Raw genomic sequence first — 18570 nt, 5'->3', positions numbered from 1 at the left:
GCCCCAAGTCTCAGCCGGTGGTCAGTTTGTCATTGCTCTCTGTTTATATATCCCTCTCTTTCGCTCAGTTGTACATCACATCGTTTTTAGCAAACCGCTCGATATCCTTCAAGCAGAATGAACATATCTACTAGAACCAAATGGGCTCTTGATATACCCGTTACACCTTTGCGGCCCCGCTTGTTTGTGATTGGTATTCAGGCATATCTATGGGGGAAGAGCAATAACAATACATGGAGATATGATATGGGTAATGATATGGGGGGAATGTAGTAAAACAGTGCCATAGCACTGTATGCAGCTACCTATGTAGTTGTCCAGATACCCCCCATAAACTAAAGTTAGAATCATACACTCATATATCCTGTCCAACTCCCAAGCCTAACGAACAGGGACACCAATTTGTTGGAGCGAATCTTGTTTTGCAACTATGTTAAAAGAAAGAACATGGTGGTAACAGCGATGAGTGCCCCATGCAAGCTACCTATGAGCTGAATACTTTCCCTTGCTCCTAGATACAAGTGGCAAGGAATCCCGGTCCACTCTCATTGCATGGCCATATAGATCCACCGGCGGGTGTTGTGAGGATGATGATTCCCAGGATGATGGAGTATCAATCTCGCTCAATGATGTGTATGGAGACTCTTCTTCCTGTACTTGCATCTCCATTGTCATTGCATGCCTTGACTGAGTAACTCGGCCTGAGTAGGCAATACGTGGCTTATTGTCTGCTTCGTTGATAGCGTTTTCCGTCTTATTTCCCGGGGATTTAGGCTCAGAAGGACCGTCTTCAGTTAACTCGCCTACTACCCGAGAGCACAGATTTTTCATTGATTGGTGCTCTATGGTCTTCTTAGATTCATCCTTTGCCTGTTTCTCTCTTTTGAGAAAGTTTTCATGCCGCGCCTTGCACCGTTTCATGCCTTCTGACAATAGGGGGAACTGGGCTCTCGTTACTGGACCTAGGCGCGATTCACGGTTTCGTTTTCCATGACCACATATCCAAAGGATATCAGATCGCAGCCTCCAAATAGCATCAGGTATCCAGTTCTGGTAGTAACCATACGTTCGCCCTTCCCAAGTCTTTAATCCCATTGAAATCCAGAATGTGTGCGCTCGTTGGATATTATTAATCGTTCTTAACTCCCCGTCCCCCAGCTGAACAAGCCATATGTGCATAAGAAGGAGCATTCGTGGAAGTTGATATTTATATCGGGGTTTATTACCCGAGTGAAGCCCGCTCGGCAAGCAGCTGAAATAGCTATCAAAGCAAATATCGGGGAACTGGATATATCAACGCGCTGTGAGTATAAAGTACCATATTCATGCTAAAGCATATCATCTGTTTAGCTATCAAAAGAGAGATATGAGTACGTACGTAGAAAGCTGGGTTCCCCAGTTCATCATACCTCGCAGGACCAAAAATAGCCATGTTGTAGCGGCGAACGTCGCCTATCGAATTGAACTCTGGACGCTGATCCAGCTCGGCCTCGTCCAACTCCTCGAGAGCATCCTTCAACTGTTTTAGCTTTGCGGCTTTTGTGTCTCTCATATTCTTGTCTGGACTTTGACTGGCCTTTCGTTTGCGTGACAGTGGGCCTAGACGCGAATGTGAGGCTGTAGCCATGAAAAGAATGTCTCTGCGCACGCGCGTTCAATATTTCCCAGTTCACAGATTTAGTAGCTATTGGCTATGATGGTCGAAGTCCAGGCAGCTCGTGGCAATTATGTTTGAGTTAGGGAGGGATATATGTTAGATTTGCCCCTCCTCAGTGGCTGTGACAAGTAGAAGTATGAGGCAAAACACCAAAGTAAGAGAGGATGATATGTGTGGCCAGAATTATAATAAACGCGTACGGAAAGCGAATATAGAGTGGCCGTGAAAGATCAACCCGCTTAGGCAGCAGTCAGTGTTGGTTCATTGTACAAAACAACGCCACCATCGCGCTTTCTGAGCTGGGGTTGTTCGTTTTATCGGAAGTTGTGACTGTCGAGTAGTTGCACCTGTAAAAGGGAAGGTATAAAGACAGTAGCACTAACAAAGGGCATAGACCTATTCACAATGGTGCTTCGACTTCAGCCAATACGTCTTCGATTATGCTTTCTGGAGTTGCAGACGACAGGATCTTCTCAACAGCATTAATATCGCTCCCGTACATCATACTGCGATCGTCCTCGGGTTTTGCAACCGAGATACGATGGCGGTATATCTTCATTGCTGCCAAAGCCACAAGGGAAGGTGGGATGTAGTCAACTCCATGAAGTGCTGCAAGGCATCTATCCGAATCATGAGCTTTCGAGAAGACCCAAGTTAGAATCAAACTTACTTGACTATCTTGTGAAACTGGCGTGTAGCTGGGGCCGTTATTCCGCAAAATATGGCCCGATTGAACCTAAGAAAATTGATAATATTTTCAATGTAGCAGTATACCTCAGTGGATACTGTCACTCTGGGAATCAAACCCCTTAAATAGTCAATGTTCTATGTCTAGGGGATTAGCACAACTTTGCAGGTTCAGTGGTTTTATTTGGTATACATACCTCTTCCGAAATTAATGTGGCTTTATCTGCCAACTGGGCTGAGTAGGATGAATTCCAAACAGCGGAAGATAGGGATCCTCTCTCATCAGCCAAGGAACTACCGTCACCTTCTAGATTTACAAGGCCAACGGATGGATCATGGTAGTGAGAAATGGATATGTGCTCATTCTAGGTCCTGTGTGAGCGGCATCCTAACACCTACGTAAGAAAGTAACATACTAAGTGGTTGTTTAATCGAGACGATAGTTCTCGTGTGTCAGAGGAAAGGATTGGTATAAATATGAAATTGTTCGGAACATTGTATGTAGTAGCTTTGATATAAACTCGTCGGGAGCGTATCATCTGTGAACAATTTACGATTAGCTTTGAACAGAACTTAACATCTAAAGTGTGAGTGAATAATACCTCTAGCGTTTGTACTTGTATACTCTGTGAGATGCGGTCAAAATTTTTGGCAATGATAACGTTCACGGTTTCTCGTCTGTCATGGCCATTTGTAGAAATATTGGCATAATCGCGTTGGGCAACTTCAATAATCTATATCAGTGTTAAAATTAATTATCTTATTGGTCGTAGAGGTGGCTGCATTATTTCGGACGTTTGGTAGTTTAGAAGGGGAAACGGTGCATCATGAGAGTGTGAGGAGAAAAAAAGGTATGATATCGCAGCTTAACTTGTTATGTCTTGCCTTTGAAACATTTTCTTCTCTGCGGAGTGGCTCGGATTGCCGACGCCTATGTTCCAAGATGGTTGTGTTGAACTCTTCAAAAGAAGTGTCGGCTGCGCAGTCAATAACAGCATAGGACAGCCCAAATATTTCTCGAGATATCTAGTGTTCTCTGTAAGCATGCCTGTAGCACGTCACAATATGTAGGATACCTACCAATATCAGTTCTTTGACAAGGTCATCCAATGTGCTCGATGGGGTATCAATCAGGCAATTTTCTTTGGCGATTAAGCAAAGTAAAATGGCAAACTCGAGATCCGTAAGATCTTCAACCTTTTTACTTATATCTGCACGGGTATCCATTGTGTCCAAAACACAAATTAAGTCCCTGGAGAATGTTGGGATGATTAGTTAAATAAATAAAGCTGTTGTTGGTTTCGCCTTCCTTGGAGGATGTTGATCTCCCAAACACAATCTAGCACGTGATGATATAGTTAACAAGGTTCCAAGTAATAAACAATAAACTCTAATGGATGACAATAACTGTAAGCCATGTGGCTGGAATAAATATATTCCTGTCCGTGGAGCTTGGGCCACCACTTCCTTAAAGCTAGAGCTTATTCTCACTTCGAAATGCGTTGGACCACAAGGGAAAAAAAGGCCTAATGCCCCAAGGTATCATTGGGTAATGTGTGGGAGTCTAGCTAAAGTGGAATATCCCAACAAAATGCCCATAATTCTTCCGTCCAGTCTCACCGGGGTAGGTTTACTGATTGAAAGCAGGCCCCAAACATGCATTATATAAACTTTTGGGCCTTCCAGACACAGTTGCAAATACTAGCAAAGTTGGCCTTAGTGATTATGATATCGGTCTCGGCGGTATTATCTTTCCTTGGGCGACCGGCGAGCTTCTTAAAGGATAGTCATATCACCAGCTACTTCGGTGATCCCATTATGGCGGATCACAATGACTTTCTCCACAATATCGCCACGTAGTGTGGATGAGTGAGTCACTCGCTGTGGCTCTGATTCGTGTTCCCATTTATCAAAGGTGATTTGAGGACCGGTTTGGTCAATATAGGCTGTGATGGCAACCTTGGGTTCGGACCCTTCTGATTCTAGCCATCTTCTCGCATCTATAGCGAGCTTGCTCCCCTTTTCTGACAGGCCTGTCTCAACCACAAGAATAGGCCATTCTCGACCGTCCGGTGTAAAGCTAGCATCTGGCTGCTTGACGAAAGTTCCTGTCCTATTGGTAAAACGGGCGGTTCCAGTGCCGTCTATCTCATCTTCAAGGCTCATATTTGATATCCCTATCATTAAATAGAAGGCAAGCCTGTGGGCGAGAATCTCGTGGGGTGCTTTAGCCTTCGTTTTAAGTATTAAAATTCCTTCCCGTATGTTCGCAGAGAGAAGTGGCCCTCTGTTGGGATATTCTGTATCATAGTCTTGGAGGATAGTAGAAGGTACGCCTACTACGATAAGAAAGCTGCTTTCCGAATTATCTTTACAACATCCTTCTACCATGAGCCTAACTTTCCCATATTGGTGTATTTGATCTGTGGTGTTCCCTCGGGAAGTCCGATCAATAGGCTCGAAGAAGAAGGAGCAACACAATGCGGCTTTGATGTCCCACCCAAACGAGGCATTATGAGTAACTAGAATATTGATGTTTTATGCAACTAAATTGTAGGGTGTCAGCACAATAGAGAGGTTGTTAAGATATGACGCAGTTTGGACGACTCTGATATTTATTTTAATAGACTTTTAAGAGAAGTGCTAGGGTAGGTTGTGGAAAATCAGAATCGGTATAACTAGCAGGAGAAACGTTACCTCTAATTGAGTACCATCCATGGCTTTAGGAAAGTTAGATATTGTTACTGACGCCCGTCGGCATACAATAGCTAGCCCATAACACCAATGAAGCAAGAGTCCAGTATTTCGCGTACTACGCCCCACTGGGAGTTGCACATGTGCAAATTATCCGGATCATGGCAACTGTCGTTGTAAGGCATTCCGCCCCAGGGTTTTGAATTGACTAGCCTATAGTCCCTCGATGGCACACTGAGCTTTGCCACTGCTATCTCCCGCGTCTTCGTTTATTTTCTATACGGCTTTGGGTTGAAAGAGACCCAAAATAAGAATGTTGTTCATGCAACTCTGGATCCAATCTGCGTTTTGCTAAAGGCATCCTTGGATGGCCGTATATTAAGGCCGTATACACAAGATGACCTCTGAACAAGTTATAAGAGTAATTCGGCGAACCTCAAGGGGAGTTTCATTAAATAAAGGACTATCTCTCACATAACCCTTGTATAGATAATTTAAGCGACTCGAACGAAGGTGACTCCGCGCTGGGTGTTTGGGAAGAGCTGGTGGGCGAAATGCTTTGTGCAGCAGCCTGATAACGGTACCAGACATGCTCAATATACTTATTAGATATGAGTTAGCGGGATCTTGTCACTTTGTAGGGCAAGCGTCGACGATGAAGTCGAAGTTGGGCGACGTTGTGTATTTATACTCCGTAATGTACCTAATACCAAATTAATTACCACTAGTAAAATAGCCGACGTCCTTTCGACGTCAACGATATGGAGATAAAACAAGAATCATCAAGCAAAGATATCAACTCGGGGTGCTTGAATCAGAACCTCGATTACTGAACAGTTGTTTATCCGCCAGGAAGCGTGCGGCCTAATCTCGACAAAGCTATGAATGCAGTTGAAAGATGACACCACCGAACCCCCTTGCTGACTGGGAAAGAGTTGGAGACCAGTTTTATAGAAAGTCTCGGATCTATGATGCCGTGTTTGATGAGGATATTGAGCTAGAGAATTATATTGCCGTGGGTGCTCCATACGGCGGCGCTATAGGTATTCCCCTTATGGATACTTGCTATCGAGGACATATTCTCACTTGACCTATAGCTCTCCACAGGGACGAACGAAGGCTGCAACGATACAGGGATGCTCAGACATCAAAATCAAGTATTGACATTTATTCCTGCTCAGGGCAACGTATTTGTCGGATAAATGTAAGAGTCTATTTCATTTCATTGATTTTTTTATTTCTTATTCTGAAAGAGAGCTGATATTGTTGTAGTGGGATCATGGGTCCATTCGTGGTTTGGGATGGTCCGACGACGAGAGATTGTTGGCTGTCACTGAAGATGGTACTGTTCGTTGCTACTATGGCCTCAGTGGAGACTTTACACCATTCTCGCTAGGATCCGTGAGTAGATGGTACATCTATTTCTCAGCTGTTTATATCGTGTTGACCAATTCCTAGGTAGCCGAGGAATATGGTGTAGTTGGGTGCCGATTTTGGACTACGGGATTTGTTGCGTTGTTGTCAAATAACCAACTCGTTGCAGTATCTCACTATGACGAACCACGCCCGAAGTTACTAGCGCAATCTCCAGAAGGCGAGATTAACTCATGGTCGTTGATACCCCCTACCTATACCCTTTCCCGGTCAGTTGAAGTCCTACTTGCAATAGACAAGACTATCTACGTTGTGGATGCAGCCGACTCTGAGGACCGCATGCTACAGAATGGACCCTTCAAACATGTTAGCGTATCACCAAATGGGCTTTTTGTGGCCCTGTTCACTGGGGATGGAAAGTTGTGGGTTGTTAGTAGTGATTTCCAGAACAAGTTCAGTGAATACGACTCACACGCCAGAACTCCCCCCGGCTCCGTGACTTGGTGTGGGAACGATGCGGTTGTCCTTGCTTGGGAAGACGAAGTCCATATGGTTGGACCAAACGGTGCTGCGGTGAAGTATTACTCTCTATACCTGTTTATTCTCCCGGTCGATTCTGACATGTGAATATCTCAAAGGCATTTTTATGATGGCCAAGTCCACATAATTCCAGATATTGATGGGATTAGAATTTTAACAAACGATGTGTGCGAGTTTCTGCATAAAGTTCCTGGTATGCCACTAACGATTAATTTTATTGAGCCGGATATACTAATACAAACCAGATGCCACCGAGGAAGTTTTCCGGCTCGGGTCGAGTGCGCCAGCTTCCGTTTTGCTTGACTCTGTTGAGCAGCTTGAAAGGAAATCATCTGCCGCGGACGAGAATATTCAGAGAATACGTACCAGTTTAGTCGAGGCTGTAGATACATGCGTACGGGCTGCCGGGTACGAATTCAACGCTTATTGGCAAAAGCAGTTGCTCAAGGCAGCATCCTTTGGGAAATCCATCCTAGAACTTTACAACAGCGATGAGTTTGTTGATATGTGTGAAAAGCTCCGTGTCTTAAACGCTGTCCGGGACTATAAAATTGGCCTACCAATCTCGTACGAACAGTACATGCGGCTTACGCCAGAGAAGCTCATTGAACGCCTGATAAATCGCCGGGAATACCTTCTCGCCATACGTGTTTCTGAGTATCTACACCTTCCTGCCGACAGGATCTTCGTTCACTGGGCAATTCAGAAAGTCAGGTCGTCCACAGAAGACGATGATTCAATTTGCCAGATAGTTGTACAGAGACTTCAGGGAAAACAAGGAATATCCTTTGAATCCATAGCACGATCAGCTCACGAGGAAGGCAGATCACATTTAGCAACACAGCTACTAAACCACGAGCCACGCGCTGGGAAACAAGTCCCATTACTTCTCAGCATGGAAGAAGACACTCTCGCACTCGATAAGGCAACCGAGAGCGGAGACACAGACCTCATCCTATTTGTCCTTCTTCAGCTTAAACGCAAACTTCCCCTAGCTACCTTTTTCCGGACATTGAATAACCGACCCGTGGCTTCGGCTTTAGTTGAGGCATCCGCGAGGTATCAAGATGAAGAGCTATTAAAGGATCTATATTACCAGGATGATAGGGTGATAGATGGCTCAAACATCCATCTTCGGGATGCCTTGAAACAGACGGATCTACACAATAAAACTGACAAACTGCGTGTTGCCGCAAGGTTGCTGTCAGATTCCAAAGATACGGCTATTCAGGCACAACTCAAATCGCTAAATGATGCAGCATATCTCCTGAAAATGCAGGACGGGCTAGATAAAGACCTTGCAGACAATAATGATTTGTTCACGGGTTTGAGTGTCAATGAAACCATCTACAGACTAATTCGTTCTGGATATGGAAAACGAGCCATTAAAATCCAAAATGATTTTAAGGTGCCGGAAAAGACCTATTGGTGGTTGCGCTTGAGAGGTCTCGTTGCGAAAAGAGATTGGGGTGAACTTGAGGACCTGAGCAAGAACAGGAAGTCCCCAATAGGTTGGGAGGTAAGCTAGCTATTCTGCTGAAGCAGTTTTCCTCTGCTTCACTTTAATTTTCTTTCCTTTGTCAACTTTCCCCGGCTAGTTGCTAACTTTATAACATGGATAGCCCTTCTACAACGAAATTCTAGGGGCAGGAAACACAAAGCTTGCATCCGTGTTCATCCCCAAATGTGCATCGTTGACGGTGTCTGAGCGGATCGAGATGTGGATGAAGTGCGGAATGGTGACTAGGGCCGGTGAAGAGGCTTTGAAGGCAAAGGACCTGAAGGCTCTTGAGAGCCTTCGAACTCGCATTTCCGGCAATTCGGTGCTAGAAATTGATCGCATGATCAACCAATTGAGGCCAAAGAGGTGAAGTATTAAATGCATGTTGTCGGCTTAGCAAATTTAGGTGATGTCCTCGTCAAGCTCAGGTCCGGTCGGCTCCACTGCTTCCGTTGGGATATGTATCGAAGCCTGAGGTGCAGGAACCGTTGTTTCGGCCTCCATCTCGTCTATGTCATCAATATCTATATCTTTGGTTTCTTCTTTCTCCTTTTCTGGGGCGCGGCTTATTTTCTTGTTTAAATCATCCCATGTTGCCTACCGTATAATCTCAGTTTAGATTCTATTCCATAATATAAGGGTTCTGCCATTCCTTACCTTTCGAGCTCTGACGCCAGAGAACTTGCGAACACTCTTATTAACTTTCTTCTCTCGTTTATCAAGAACAACCTCTGCGCGTTCCAAGCCCTTTTCCTGCCGGAGTCGTTGGGCTCTTGATTTCGGTTTCTTGCCCTTCTTTGACACTCCAGAGTTATGCTGGGTTCCAAGGACAGCTGGAACCGATGTGCTGGTCCTCTCTGCTCGCGGAATTGAAGTCAATGACTTGTCAATGTTTACAGACGGAGAAACCTCTCGTCTTGCTGCTCGAGAGTGTACAGATTTTGCTGTTTGGTTTTGTTAGCTGACAGCTTCACTAACTAATAGAAAGGGTAAAAGCCACTTACATCTAGCATTGGACTTCAGTTTAGGTGTTTTCGCCATTCTGGCCAGTCTAGTTCTCCGTTGTACAAAATATATTTCTCTCACACCTTCGGTATTGATAGTAATGCGCCTCTCTCCGTCTCTCTATCTTCTTCACTCAGTCTGTGTGGGGGAAAAATTAAAATTAAAATAAAAAAAAAAAAATCCCGGCTAGGCAGAAAGACCAGTGACGCAACTTTTTAAACTAATTAAATAATTATTTTGGTTAACGACTTGCGCCATCAAACACCTCGACAGCGAGGAAGAATCCCCATGACAACAGCAGCCGACCAGCTTATCGGACTGCAGAAAGATGCTTGATGCGAGATTCAAGACACCGTCTGAGACATCAAGATTATGCCGGCTAATGACAGTCGCGCCTGTGCATCTCCCCTCGAAGGCCGACGTCGCATCCTGTGAAATACAACTATGAACTCTTACCCGGGTTACCACTACCCTCGCAGAAAGCAATCCGTCATACACGGAAACCACCATGGTCGTCCTTCTAGACACGCCGACGACAGGTCTTCCTTGATATACGCTCTCGTTTCTCTAGCGTCCGTCTACTTCCTCCTCTACTCCTTCGGCATCTCGCCGTACTTTTTCCCTCGGCTGGCCTGGAAGATCATCGTCTACTCGACACCGTCGCGTCTTGTGGCTGCTTTGGATAAAGACAGAACAAAGAATAACCCAGCTTCAGGGGAGGCTCATCCTGCTTACCGGAACTTATACGAGAAGAGTCAGGCAATGCAGAGAATCATCGGCCACGGCGCAAATTCCATTATCCCGCTGCTTCCGCGGTCAAGAGCGTATTCCAGCCTTAGCAGTGTCCTACTGGGGTCTAACGATGTCTACCCTGCGGGCCTTGGAAACTGGGATAACTCCTGCTACCAGAATTCCATAATTCAAGGCCTAGCTTCCCTTCGCTCATTACGGGAGTTTTTGGGGGCAAACATTCAAAATCTGGGGCATCGCCATCCCCTTTCTACACATATTGCACTGAGAGTGATCATCGACAAACTTAACGACCCTGAAAATGCCGGGCAGAAGTTGTGGTTACCTGCAGAACTCAAGTCTATGTGCAGCTGGCAGCAGCAGGACGCCCAGGAATACTTTTCCATCATCGCGGACCAAGTAGATAAAGAGATTCGTGGGGCATCAAAGGGGGTTACGAGTGATATCGGCCTCAAAATAGCTCGGGATACTGGTCGCCGCGCCGAAGTTACCCTACCAAGTCCTCCATTGACCCCGGGTGACCAGACAACCTCCGATGAGCCAGATACAGATCGGAGCATAGTACCTTACTGTAGCCCGCTGGAGGGTCTACTCGCTCAGAGAGTGGGGTGTATGGAATGTGGCTGGACTGATGGCCTCTCGCTTATTCCATTTAATTGCCTGACGGTTACCCTGGGCAATAAATGGGAATACGATATCAGGGATTGCCTTGACGACTATACCAGCTTAGAAACTATTGAGGGCGTGGAGTGCGCCAAATGTACATTACTACGGACCCAGGCGCAGCTTGAACAGCTACTAAGCAAAATCGATCCGGTGGAAGGATCAGAAGAAACAGACTCCGCAAAGCTAAACGAAGCGTTGAGAAGGAATGCTGAATCTAGGCTAAATGCGGTACTTGAATCACTTCAAAATGACGATTTTAGTGAAAAGACATTGAAGGAAAAATGTCACATTACCTCGCGCAATCATGTCTCGTCGACGAAATCGAAGCAGGCGGTAATTGCACGACCACCAAAATCTTTAATTATACATGTCAATCGCAGTGTATTTGACGAAATGACGGGCACACTAAGGAAGAACTATGCGGATGTGAGGTTCCCAAAGTGTTTGGAACTAGATGAGTGGTGCTTGGGTACCATGCCAACAGACAGCAGCTCCAAGGAAGAAATCGTCGAAACTTGGGGTATAAATCCTTCCGAGTCGATGCTTCCTCGACCAGACAGTGAGATAAACGGTTTCGATAGAAGGTATGAGCTGCAAGCTGTAGTCACACATCACGGACGCCATGAGAACGGCCACTACATATGTTACCGAAAATATCCTGTCGAGTCATTCCCTATTGAAGTTCCCCAGTCAATCGTTGAGGCTGATGGAATTAAGGAGAAAAAGGAACATTGGTTCAGATTGAGTGACGAGGATGTCAGCTTGGTCAGCGAAAGGAGCGTTCTCGGCCAAGGAGGAGTATTCATGCTCTGTTATGAACTTGTAGAGCCATCCCCTGAAATTCACAGGAGTATCTCCCAAGCGGTTCCCGGTAGAGAAACGCAATCCATTAGTGAATCGCAGGTGGCTGAAGACGGGATTCCACTTGAAGAAGTATTACACAAGCCCGAAAGTTCCGCAGAATCCCCGGTAGTTGAACCCGACTGGTCTAGGAACACTGATTCCATATCGTCTCAAAACTCGAGCTTTTCTGAAGACAGCAGCCAGTCCTCTATTATCACAAATGAGGAGCTGACTACCACTAACAAACCCCAGCAACTGGCTACTCCCATGAAAACGTCGAACGGCCCAAATATTGACTCGCATGAGAACCCAAGTGCCTCCTCGGTACCACGGCTAATAAAAGCATTATAGTGGAGTCGAGGCTTCAAGGAATATATGCCAATGGGATTCCGGTATATATCCCGAAGGCTCTCTTTTACCTAATGATACCCAGGATCATCATGGCAACGGCGTTGGTTCATTCCCTATTTGCTATTTTTTGTTCTTTTGGCGCGTTTTCTGGCATGGCGTTTCATTTTGTATGATATGTGCTATTCTGCATGACACCAGCCGGAAATAAGCAGTTAAGACGGAGCTGTTTGGCGGGTAGTTTCTTTTCGTTCAATATTAGTATATACTGTTCTCCAGAAACTACGTCTGATTCATAGCTACGAACCAGAGACAGCCTGCCATCCATATGTATAACTAAAGTGACAACTTCAAGTAAACACTATCTTTTCACCACCGTCAATTCTTTCCATGTGTATACACCTGTCTCTTCTCAGCCAAATATTACATACTCGTCGCTCAAAATACACCAGCCCTCTTCATGACATCTTTAAACTGCTCAATGGTAACACCCGACTGTATCCCATCCCCTCCATTGGCTGCTCTAATCATATCCTTCAACAGATCCTCACTCACATCCTCCTTCAAGCTCTTTGCAACAGCCCTTAGATGGGACATAAGTATGGGTCCCTCCGTTCCACGCGTAAACAGGCCATACGCATGCTCAACTTCCGCTGATATTGAGTCTTCACTCCGGTTATGCAGCTTCAGGGCTGCCACGGACAGGAAATACTCGTATATCACGAACCCTTCACCCGCCGGATCGACGGCAGAGATAATAGACTTCAACTCAGCGTTATCTGTTGGCGCGAGGCCTAGAGCTCTGTTGAATCCAAGGTATATCAGCAGCCATTAACCATGCAGCGTTTGTACATTAATCGTCTCCATGGCGGCGGAAGCTCACATCAACGCCCGACGCACATCCCGGGTCGCAATGACACCTTCTTTCTCTGAGGCATACTCCTCATTATCAGTCACTGCGAAGAGGCGGAAAGCCTCTCTGATCTCGGCTTCTTCTTCACTGGTGATGTTATTCTCCTTCGCGAGCTTCGAGAGCCGTGGTTTCTTCTCCTTAGGCCCTGCAGGCGAGGCTGCCGCACCTCGACGTTTCGGAGGCTGTGTATCGCACCAGTTAGTTAATATTCGCTTATAGAAAATAACATCCTCTATGGTGTAGAGAAGAGTGCTGGCGTACCATGCTTCATCACCTCCTCCCGTCTGGGGAGCGTCGCGGTTGTTTGACAGTCAACTCTTCAAGTCTACAATAATGTAAAGCTTAGCCCAGCAGTATCACAACGTCACTTTCTTTCAAGGCGCTTCGGCGGCTTTCTGACTAATTTAGGCGCCGTCTTTTAGGGGCTTCTTTAACTAAGCTGTTCTCACTAGGCGCCGACCTTTAACTAAAAGGAAACATGTGAGCGCGTCTTGGCGATCTTCTTTAACTAAAAGAACCAGAGAGACGCGGCCTTTTGCTGCCTACCTACTCTCCAGCAAGGAATAAATACTCCTTATAGCCCGGGTATTCACCTAGTTATCAGCCTCTACGCTAACTATTCAAATCAAAATGGATGTTCTACTCTATGTTTATGATCTTTCTAAGGTGGCCTAACGTCTTACCCCTAGCTTACTTCCACAGCTGCTAACTGTTAGTTACCTAGGGACTCGCCAGAGATGTATGCACCGGGGACATGGCTTCTTCCTTTTCTTCTAGCGGGATAGGCCAGCTAACAAACATTCTTCTAGCTTTCTCGTCCATTAACAGGAGTGCAGATAGATGCGATATACCATACATCCATAGTACTGGAGGGGACGGAATACTTCTTTGGCAGAGGTATCCAGCAAGCGGCTCCCGGTTCAACCCACCATGGCCAGCCGATGGAGACCATCAGCCTGGGCCGTACTGATCTGCCCATGGATGTAATATCAGAGTACATGGAGTCCCTGGCTGAGACTTATCATGAAAGCGTATGATATACCCAGCGACTTCATGTATGACATCGAGCAGGCAGAGCTCTAACATTCTACTCATCCCAGTCCTATGACTTGTTCCTTCGGAATTGTAACAATTTTACCCACGACTTGTCCATGTTTCTAGTTGGCAAGGGCATTCCAGATCATATCAGAAATCTCCCAGAAACATTTCTTAATACCCCCTTTGGCCAGATGATGAAGCCTTATATTGATGGTATGCTCCGTGGAGCTACCCAGGGACCTGCCATTCAGCCCGAACCTGTATCCGCACCGACAAGAGCAGCAGTACCGGAGATCAACTCAGCTCAACAGCCTCCAAAAGGCGAGGTCCGGAATGCCTCGACGCTTAAAGACATCCAAAGTTTACTTGCTTCGGCAAAATCCTCGTGTGCTGTAATATTCTTCACTTCCTCCACTTGTCCTCCCTGCAAGATCGTATACCCAACCTATGATCAGCTCGCAGAAGAAGCCGGTAGCAAAGCAGTCCTCATCAAGGTAGATATTGCCCAGGCATATGACATATCTTCCCATTACCAAGTGAGGGTAACACCAACGTTTATCACCTATCTAAAGGGTGAACGAGAGAATCAGTGGTCTGGGGCGAATCCTACCGAGCTTCGGGGAAATGTACAGCTGCTTCTACAGATGGCATGGCCGCCGCATCCTCACTCCAGCCTCAAACTTCCCAGCTTAGAGCGTCATATCGATCAATATATATCCTACAAAAAGGTTCCCCCATTGGATAAGCTGTTGTCAAAGGTCGGGCCTGCTGCTAGCGACCCCAGCATTGTTGCCTTGGTCAATTTCATCAAAGCATCAAATAGCACCGACCAGACAAAGCCTCCATTGCCGGATCTCAACCAGCTCTCCTTCTTTGTGAAGACAAAGTTCCTCTCCCTCCCGGCAGAAACCCATTTTGCCATCCTGGACCTCTTTCGAGTTATCTTTGGCGACCCGAGGGTCAGCGGATACTACGCCGAAGAACACGACCATGGAACCATATTGACTCTCCTGTCCCGAGCGAATGACCTTTCGAATACACCGTACAGCCAGCAGCTTGTCATGACACATCTAGCTTGCAACTTCTTTACATCTCACCTTTATCTAACCCAGCTCGCGCACCATGATGGTCTCCGCCACGCCTGCATCAAGCTTGCAACGAATGCCCTATTAGACTACCGCAGCAGCCTCAGAGCAACAGGCGCATCTCTCATATTTAACCTTGCTGCGTCTAATCATAATAAACGGTTGCTTGATCCTCCCGAGGCGGAAAGCCTGCCAGAAGCGGACCAGTTTGAGCTGCTTGCGTCGGTAGTCGAGGCTATCAGGGCAGAGCAGGAGAGCCCCGACACGTTGCACGGTTTGCTCCTATCATTGGGTCTTCTTGTACACTATGCACCGGTCGATGGTGAGGTGGTAGAGCTCTGCAGGGCGCTAGAGGCCGAGTCGGTAGTACTCAAGAAGGCAGGCATCGACGCATTCAAGAAGGAGAAGGCTCTGTTGCAGGAAATTGGTCGGGAGCTCATGGGGAGATGCCTCAGCTTGAACTAGTCACCCTTTATACCAGGGCCTACCATCCCCTTTAGCCATCGTATAAACTACTTTAACTCGTTCATCTTATCGTCTCCGTGTCCATATCCATGTCCATCCCCATGTTGTCCATCTCTTGGTCCCTCGGAGTACGATGCCTTGGGCATAAACATCCACTCACGTGACTGTTACCCTGGCAACGCCGTCCGACGTCAAAAGTAAGCAAAAGCCGCGAACTAGATAATCCAAGACGCCTGCGAGACGAAGCAGATCAACATCCTCAAAGTCCGCCAGGCAAACAGGCGCTTTCTCACAGGCTGTCCGCAAGAAGGTCAGGCCAATTCTCGCTGTCTCTACAGTTACCGCGATCCCGAGTTGTGAGTTCCTCTGTTTTCCTCCGTCTCCACCACCAAGATACAAAGAAGCAGCGACGGAACTTCCCCAGCTTTCTTCTACAGGGGAAGCGCCTGTCACAAGATTCCAAGGGGCTAACATCTGATGCGTTTAGGGAGCTCACGAAGCAGTCCTCTTCTTCCGCAGGAAAATCTGTATCAGCATCGATATTCCCCCCAGCGCTCCTCGTTTGCCCATTTTTATAATGCGATTGTCTCTGTGACCACAGCTTCCTTTGACCACGATTCCCCGAAGATACAAAGGTAACCCTACATCATTACTTTCAACACTTATCAGCACCCACAGCAGAGGCACCGAACGGGACCAGGTCTCTTCCTCTTACACCCAATATTCCACATCTCTTCCACATCACATCTTTCTTTTTTCTTTATTTCTTCTTTTTCTCCTCTCCCTACATGTTTCATAACCACCTTTCACGACTCCATGACATTCTCTCCGAATTCGCCCATATATTAAAGTCCAACAGTAGGAATATGGCCCTGGATCCACGCTTCTACAGTAGCATTGGAGGCCAGCCTGATCACTTTGCGTCTCAAGGCAGAGTCTGCACTCCGCCCGTCGAGTCTCCTTCGGCACAATATTATTATCCCGGCGCGACACCGAGTATGGCGTCCTTCACATCCGCGTCCTCAGCCGCGTTAAGGTCTACCGCATCTACGCCTTCATTCCGATCAAGAGAAAGCGTCATGGCACCCGCAACTAAGGTTGAGGCGCCAATAAATAGCGGAGGAAACGTCAAGGTCGTTGTGCGTGTCAGGGCATTTTTGCCGAGAGGTTTGCCCCCTATATACTCCTCCATTTGTGCGCAGATTTTCCCAAAGTACAAAATCAATTCTAATGCCATCGTATAGAAATAAGTAATGGGACGGAATGCCTGGTTTCGATGAACCCCCGAACGCAATCGACTACGTTAAGTGCACCATCATTCATCAGTGCGAAGGGCCCTGCCAGTGCAAGAGTCCAGAACAGAAGTAAAGCAATTGAAGATAAGAGTTTTACATTTGACAACTCCTTCTGGTCTCACAACAGGGCAGACACACACTACGCCGAGCAGGAAGATGTTTATAATTGTCTGGGCGAAGAGTTTTTGGATCACAACTTTGAAGGATACCACACATGTATATTTGCATATGGACAGACGGGCTCAGGGAAGAGTTACACAATGATGGGCACTCCAGAGCAGCCTGGACTAATCCCTCGAACATGCGAGGATCTATTCCAACGCATTGAGAACTCAAACTCGCCGGATATCACCTACAATGTCCGTGTCTCCTATTTTGAGGTATACAACGAACATGTCCGCGACTTGCTAGTTCCTCGAACAGACCCTCCATATTATCTTAAAATCCGTGAGTCGCCCACAGATGGGCCATATGTGAAGGATCTAACAGATGTACCTGTTCGAAATATTGCTGAGATTATGCGCTACATGCGGAAAGGTGATGCATCTCGCACAATTGCCAGCACAAAAATGAACGATACCAGCTCAAGATCGCATGCTGTTTTCACCATTATGCTTAAGCAAATTCACCACGACTTAGATTCTGATGAAACTACCGAACGAGTTGCTCGGATCCGGCTGGTAGATCTTGCTGGTTCCGAACGGGCAAAGTCCACGGAGGCAACCGGAAAGAGACTGCGAGAGGGTTCAAACATCAACAAGTCATTGACCACCCTAGGCCGTGTGATTGCGTCTCTGGCAGACACAAAGCAGCGGCAGAATGGACGCAAGACCAAAGACGTTGTCCCTTACCGAGACTCCATTCTTACGTGGCTCCTCAAAGACAGTTTAGGAGGAAATTCGAAGACTGCAATGATAGCATGCATTGCCCCGGGAGACTATGACGAGACTCTCTCGACACTTCGGTATGCCAACCAAGCCAAACGCATCCGGAACCGTGCTGTTGTCAACCAGGACCATATATCTGCAGCTCAGCGAGATGCCGAAATCGCAGAGATGGCCGAACTTATCCGTACCCTGCAGCTCAGCGTCAGCCAGCAAGCAGTCACCAAGCGTGAGAGCGAGCTGCAAACTGAAAAACTGGAAGAGTACCAAAAACAGGTGACGAGGATGCAGCAGTTGATGGAAGAAATGAAGATGGTCAGTGAAACCAAGATCAGACAACTCCAGACCGAAAACGAGGCTCTCCGTCTTCACCTGAAGCTGGCCCTAGAGAGCTTAAAGAACCCCATACCTCCGGTACAGGTTCCAAAACAGAGAAACAGACAGAGCAGCGTGCGTTCTGTGCTTACGAAGGATGAGGGCAACATCGAAATTCTGGAGGAAGATGCAGAAAAGGAGAACACCGCTCCTCCAGGCCACGATGACCAGATATGGGACGGAAAACCCGGCCTGAGCCGTTTCGACCTGGAAGCTCTTGAAGTCCAAGCCGAGATGGAAGACCTTCTTTCGGACTTGAACATGTTCCGCAAAAAACTAGCTGACGACTGTGAGCGATTCGGCGTCAAGAAGAGACCTTCCCGGCCTAGCCATGCTGCCAGAAAGGTGCTCGGCGAACTTGAAGCCAATAACTGACAACTGACGATGAACGAAAAACCCATTTGATGAGAAACGAGACCTCTGACCTCACTCACTTTTCTACTTCAAACG

The 18570-nt window shown here is 46.8% G+C and overlaps 9 protein-coding genes across 9 annotated transcripts; 4 read left to right on the top strand and 5 right to left on the bottom strand.

The window, feature by feature from the left end:
* Window positions 1-480: 480 nt before the first annotated feature.
* On the bottom strand, window positions 481-1627 carry MGYG_07668 (hypothetical protein; the record flags this gene model as incomplete). The annotated part of the gene is made up of 2 exons (XM_003170377.1): window positions 481-1284; window positions 1379-1627. The coding sequence occupies 2 exons, from the start codon at window positions 1625-1627 to the stop codon at window positions 481-483; spliced, it is 1053 nt and encodes a 350-aa protein (XP_003170425.1).
* A 430-nt stretch (window positions 1628-2057) lies between these two features.
* On the bottom strand, window positions 2058-3571 carry MGYG_07667 (hypothetical protein; the record flags this gene model as incomplete). The annotated part of the gene is made up of 7 exons (XM_003170376.1): window positions 2058-2277; window positions 2328-2482; window positions 2542-2709; window positions 2761-2883; window positions 2947-3078; window positions 3239-3370; window positions 3425-3571. 7 exons carry the CDS (start codon window positions 3569-3571, stop codon window positions 2058-2060), a joined length of 1077 nt encoding a protein of 358 aa, XP_003170424.1.
* Window positions 3572-4120: 549 nt separating this feature from the next.
* Window positions 4121-4857, bottom strand: MGYG_07666 (hypothetical protein; the record flags this gene model as incomplete). The annotated part of the gene is made up of 2 exons (XM_003170375.1): window positions 4121-4697; window positions 4733-4857. 2 exons carry the CDS (start codon window positions 4855-4857, stop codon window positions 4121-4123), a joined length of 702 nt encoding a protein of 233 aa, XP_003170423.1.
* A 1079-nt stretch (window positions 4858-5936) lies between these two features.
* Window positions 5937-8823, top strand: MGYG_07664 (vacuolar protein sorting-associated protein; the record flags this gene model as incomplete). Its single annotated transcript, XM_003170374.1, has 7 exons — window positions 5937-6081; window positions 6136-6242; window positions 6311-6439; window positions 6497-6990; window positions 7051-7145; window positions 7198-8471; window positions 8575-8823. 7 exons carry the CDS (start codon window positions 5937-5939, stop codon window positions 8821-8823), a joined length of 2493 nt encoding a protein of 830 aa, XP_003170422.1.
* A 32-nt stretch (window positions 8824-8855) lies between these two features.
* MGYG_07663 (hypothetical protein) lies at window positions 8856-9494 on the bottom strand (the record flags this gene model as incomplete). The annotated part of the gene is made up of 3 exons (XM_003170373.1): window positions 8856-9050; window positions 9111-9397; window positions 9458-9494. 3 exons carry the CDS (start codon window positions 9492-9494, stop codon window positions 8856-8858), a joined length of 519 nt encoding a protein of 172 aa, XP_003170421.1.
* A 408-nt stretch (window positions 9495-9902) lies between these two features.
* MGYG_07662 (hypothetical protein) lies at window positions 9903-12068 on the top strand (the record flags this gene model as incomplete). The annotated part of the gene is made up of 1 exon (XM_003170372.1): window positions 9903-12068. The coding sequence occupies one exon, from the start codon at window positions 9903-9905 to the stop codon at window positions 12066-12068; it is 2166 nt and encodes a 721-aa protein (XP_003170420.1).
* A 435-nt stretch (window positions 12069-12503) lies between these two features.
* Window positions 12504-13249, bottom strand: MGYG_07661 (EF-hand superfamily Ca2+-modulated protein; the record flags this gene model as incomplete). The annotated part of the gene is made up of 3 exons (XM_003170371.1): window positions 12504-12867; window positions 12949-13210; window positions 13240-13249. 3 exons carry the CDS (start codon window positions 13247-13249, stop codon window positions 12504-12506), a joined length of 636 nt encoding a protein of 211 aa, XP_003170419.1.
* A 359-nt stretch (window positions 13250-13608) lies between these two features.
* Window positions 13609-15566, top strand: MGYG_07660 (hypothetical protein; the record flags this gene model as incomplete). The annotated part of the gene is made up of 3 exons (XM_003170370.1): window positions 13609-13644; window positions 13788-14009; window positions 14079-15566. The coding sequence occupies 3 exons, from the start codon at window positions 13609-13611 to the stop codon at window positions 15564-15566; spliced, it is 1746 nt and encodes a 581-aa protein (XP_003170418.1).
* A 788-nt stretch (window positions 15567-16354) lies between these two features.
* On the top strand, window positions 16355-18495 carry MGYG_07659 (kinesin heavy chain; the record flags this gene model as incomplete). Its single annotated transcript, XM_003170369.1, has 2 exons — window positions 16355-16733; window positions 16811-18495. The coding sequence occupies 2 exons, from the start codon at window positions 16355-16357 to the stop codon at window positions 18493-18495; spliced, it is 2064 nt and encodes a 687-aa protein (XP_003170417.1).
* Between the last annotated feature and the right edge of the window lie 75 nt (window positions 18496-18570).

The sequence above is a fragment of the Nannizzia gypsea genome, genomic scaffold, assembly GCF_000150975.2.
Source record: "Nannizzia gypsea CBS 118893 supercont1.7 genomic scaffold, whole genome shotgun sequence".
In the NCBI taxonomy this organism is placed as follows: Eukaryota; Fungi; Ascomycota; class Eurotiomycetes; order Onygenales; family Arthrodermataceae; genus Nannizzia; species Nannizzia gypsea.
Note: the sequence above shows the minus strand (reverse complement) of the source record. Positions and strands in the feature narration are given on the sequence as shown.